Source organism: Phaseolus vulgaris, chromosome 8, assembly GCF_000499845.2.
Source record: "Phaseolus vulgaris cultivar G19833 chromosome 8, P. vulgaris v2.0, whole genome shotgun sequence".
Lineage (NCBI taxonomy): Eukaryota > Viridiplantae > Streptophyta > Magnoliopsida > Fabales > Fabaceae > Phaseolus > Phaseolus vulgaris.
Genome location: NC_023752.2, coordinates 47,371,329 through 47,375,609, shown reverse-complemented (window position 1 = coordinate 47,375,609; position 4,281 = coordinate 47,371,329). Strand labels below are relative to the sequence as shown.

At 36.7% G+C, this 4,281-nt stretch overlaps 1 protein-coding gene across 1 annotated transcript; it reads left to right on the top strand.

Annotated features, from left to right (window-relative positions):
- Positions 1–1,515: 1,515 nt before the first annotated feature.
- On the top strand, positions 1,516–3,629 carry LOC137826984 (probable glycerol-3-phosphate acyltransferase 3). The gene is made up of 2 exons (XM_068633152.1): positions 1,516–2,246; positions 2,490–3,629. Exons 1-2 carry the CDS (start codon positions 1,533–1,535, stop codon positions 3,375–3,377), a joined length of 1,602 nt encoding a protein of 533 aa, XP_068489253.1. The 5' UTR covers positions 1,516–1,532; the 3' UTR covers positions 3,378–3,629.
- Positions 3,630–4,281: the final 652 nt, after the last annotated feature.

The following is a 4,281-nucleotide window of genomic DNA, read 5'->3' as shown; positions in this document are numbered from 1 at the left end:
GACATGTTACACACACCACGCACGGGCACCACCATCGTGGAATTACTACATCATCTCACACTAGTTATCCATGCTCTTAAGGAAAACCTTCATCGCAGACGTCAAAGAATGTGTGACCAAGCCAATCGTCATTGCTCCAATCGAGTTTTTGCTCCGAATGACTAGGTATGGGTACGTATTCAACCCTACCGCCAGCACTCACTAGAGCGTCACGCAAGTCATAAGCTTGAACCGTGTTACTCAGGGTCGTACCGGATAACTCGCCGCATCAGTGTCGTAACATATGAACTCCAGTTGTCACCCTCATCGCGTGTCCATCCCGTCTTTCATGTTTCATTACTTCGGCCATTCAAGAGACCAAAAAGTATTTTGGAAAGTGTTGCGAGGAAAGCATTTTGAAAAGTATTTCAGAAAGGATTTCAGAAGGTGTTTCAGAAAGTGTTTCTAAAGATGAAACTCAAACAACTTCTAACACATTAACCATTCAATAATTCGCAATTAAACTCCTCAACTACCCCCCGACAACACCGCATGCCACAACCAATACCATGGTGCCACGCAACCCTCACTCAACGTTTTCTCATAACCCTTGTTTGGAGCCATACAACCCTCACTCAACTTTTTCCCATAAACCTTGCCTCGAGCCACACCCTCCAAAACCCCTCACGTAAAAACCCATCTAACCCTAAACAATGGCCCAATGCACTCACCTATCCACACCCTTCTGCAACCTATACCGCGGTGCCACGTAGCTCTAACACCTCTTTTCTCTATAACCTCTACCTCGAGCCCCACACCACCGCCTCCTCCAGCACCCTTCACCTAGCAACACACCTAACCCTAATTCATAAAACCCTCATCAAGAGCCCAAAGAGTGTGAAGAGTCCAATGAATGTGAATGACCCCTTACATGCGGAAACACACCCCACTTGTAGCCCATACAACCTACACCACTACTGAACGCACCCAACTAAGGCTCATTGAATGTCCAACAATTCAAACACCACCAGGGGCACACTTTGGGGGCAAAGTGTCTCAAAAGGCAGAGAGTAGTGTTACAACAAAACCCAATGCACATGAAAGGGCCACCAAACAACCTAAGTGGATGAAGGATTTCATAATAGGTTTAGAAGATCTATTGTTATTTTAATTCATAAATTAAGTTGTTTTTAAATTAAGTATTGTGTAGGTCCATGTGATCCATTTATCTTCTTTTAAAAGGACTCACTCATATATGAAATGACATAAACTCTGAGTATACCCTAATTTTTAGAGTAGTGGTAAGAAAGGTCTGGTAACTTCTCTTTATATTTAAAATATCAAAATAGACGAATTTCACTCATTTCCACTAAACATAATAACAAAAAAAATTGTTCCATTACTTTTTAGTTTTATTAACCCTTTTTATAAAACTGAGTAAATTAATTAAAGATATTTATAAAATATTAATGTGTTATGCAGTTGCAAATGCAAATATCTTATAAAAAAACCACTAATAATTTTATAAAAGGTCATTCATTAGGACCAATAGTATGAAAGTCCATCACTCATCACTCTTCACTCTTCTGTTTAAATGTCGTAGTGCCACTGTGGAGTTTTCCCTTCCTCTGTACACAATGAACCCCAACTGCAGCAAAATGAGAACCATTTCTTTTGTCCAGCAGAAAGCAGAACTGGCAAATAATGAAACACAAGTTTTTGATTTTGAGGGCACTCTGTTACGATCAACTTCCTTGTTCCCTTACTTCATGTTAGTTGCTTTTGAAGCTGGTGGGATACTCAGATCTGTTATCCTTTTTCTTTCATACCCCTTGGTATGGCTGGTGGGTGAAGATCAGCTTGGCTTAAAGATCATGGTTTTTTTGTGCTTTTTTGGCATTAGAAAGGACACATTCAGAACAGGGTCAGCTGTTCTGCCTAAGTTCTTCTTAGAAGATATTAGAGGGGAAATCTTTGAAGCTCTAATGTGTTATGAGAGAACAGTGGCCACTAGTCAATTGCCTAGAATCATGGTTGAAAATTTCCTGAAGGACTATTTAGGAGTTGAAGCTGTCATGGCACGAGAGTTGAAGTCCTTCAGTGGTTTCTTTTTGGGAGTGTATGAGAAGAACAATCCAAATAAAATCTCTTCATATAAAATTAATGGAGGCACTAAAGGGAGAAACATCAACAACAAGTGTACTGGAATGGTAGATAGCAACCACATTGAGTTTATTGACCAGGGGCAACTTCACCAACAATTCAAGGTTTGATATTTTTTAAATATATAAAATAATCAAATCATTCATGTCATGTCATGTCTTTTTGTGCTAAACAAAACAGTTTTAAGCTAACAAAGACATGCGCATTCTGGAGTCTTGTTTAATCTAATTAACTGATTGTTAACTGCATGTTTTTTTTCTCAAGTTACTATTAATATAAAAAATTGTTGTGAAAGGATTATATAGGAAAAAGAGTTGTAAAAATATCATTTGTGATTTCTTCTTCAGGAGGTTTGCCTGGCTGATGAGAACAGAAATTGTCATGTTCTTTCGAGAGAGAAGTATCCGAAGCCATTGATCTTCCATGATGGAAGATTGGCTTTCAGGCCAACTCTTGTATCTTCTCTGGTCTTGTTCATTTGGTTACCCTTTGGACTATTTCTTTGCCTACTAAGATTTACAATAGGCATAGCATTGCCCTTGAATGTGTCAGCTCCAATATTGGCCCTCTCAGGAACAAGAACCACGATTTCAAGACCCCAAAGCACTGTGTCTTTGGTCCACAGTGAAGAAAAGAAAAAGGGTATGCTCTATGTGTGCAATCACAGAACCTTGCTTGATCCACTTTATGTTTCAATTGTCTTAGGTAAACCACTTTCCACAGTCACATACAGTCTAAGTAGATTAAGTGAAACCGTATCTCCTATCAAAACTATAAGGCTAACAAGGGACAGAGAGAAAGACAGAGAAAAAATGAACAAACTGCTGAGCCTAGGAAACCTTGTGGTGTGTCCTGAGGGAACAACTTGCAGGGAACCTTATCTGTTAAGGTTTAGTCCTTTGTTTGCTGAGCTTGCAGCTAACATTGTTCCTGTGGCTATTGATGTGAAGGTTAGCATGTTTTATGGAACAACAGCAAGCGGGTATAAATGTTTAGACCCCTTTTTCCACTTCATGAATCCAAATCCTACGTATACCATAAAATTTCTGGAGATGCTACAACAATCCCAAACATGTCTTGGTGGTGGAAAATCGAAAATTGAAGTGGCCAATTTCGTGCAAAAGGAGATATGCAAAGCTTTGGGGTTTGTATGCACCAGCATGACCAGGAAAGACAAGTATTTGGTCTTGGCAGGTAACGAGGGCGTGAGCTCATGCAATAATTGCCACCAGTAGCTACAAGCTTTTGTGTGTAACCCTTTGAACAACCGTCGAGAATAAAGATTCCTCTTCGGGAAGTCTCATGCTGAGGAGTTTTACACGATAAGTTGTTATGCCTTTTAGTGACAAATTTGTTACATTATGCTATGCAGCTTTCATTTGTACAATACTTTTGTTCAACAAATAGGTAAGTGTGAAGAATGAATAAACAAATTATGTACAGCAATAATATAAAATGTTATCGTTAATTGAAAATTTTGATTATTAGTTTGAAAGTGTATTACTAATTTTGAATATAGTGAAATTTATTATAATATAGAGTGAAACTTGGGTCCATATTTATTGTATTAAATGTTTCATATCCTTCCTATACAATACAAGTTAATTTGGGGGTTTAAAATACAATAATATTAAAATGCAATGAAATTGGTCATGCATGATTAAAAAAATTCAAGAATTGAAAATGGAATTCCTCTTCTTATAGTTATCCGAATATTCGCATTCAAGTTTTGAACAATTAAATTTTTCAATTAATTAATTCAATAAAAAAAACGGCATTGAAACAAAATACAAAGGAAATCAAAATATTATTCAATCTAATTTGTATTTAACTAACAAATCAAGTTTCAATTATTCCTAATTTGATTTCTAAAATCAAAATACCATTTAGCATCATAAAGTGCATGCCTAAACATTAAAGAGAATAAGAACAAACTTTCAATGTAGAACAATAGTGCAAAACTCAATTTAATTTATATGATATTAATTTTGTAGTTGAACTTCAAGAATTAGTTCTCCATGGATGAAGAACTAAAAACACAAAAGAGAAATGAACATGAAAAAAAAAAATTGAAATTTACAAGAAAAAGAAAGGAAGAGACAATTTCTAGAATTAAAAACTAAACAAATCAACTCAATA

Bases quoted from the DNA above. Each gene is read 5' to 3' on its own strand.
- LOC137826984 (XM_068633152.1), top strand. From the start codon at position 1,533: ATGAAAGTCCATCACTCATCACTCTTCACTCTTCTGTTTAAATGTCGT. The intron at 2,247-2,489 runs GTTTGATATTTT...TTTCTTCTTCAG, and splicing joins AACTTCACCAACAATTCAAG to GAGGTTTGCCTGGCTGATGA.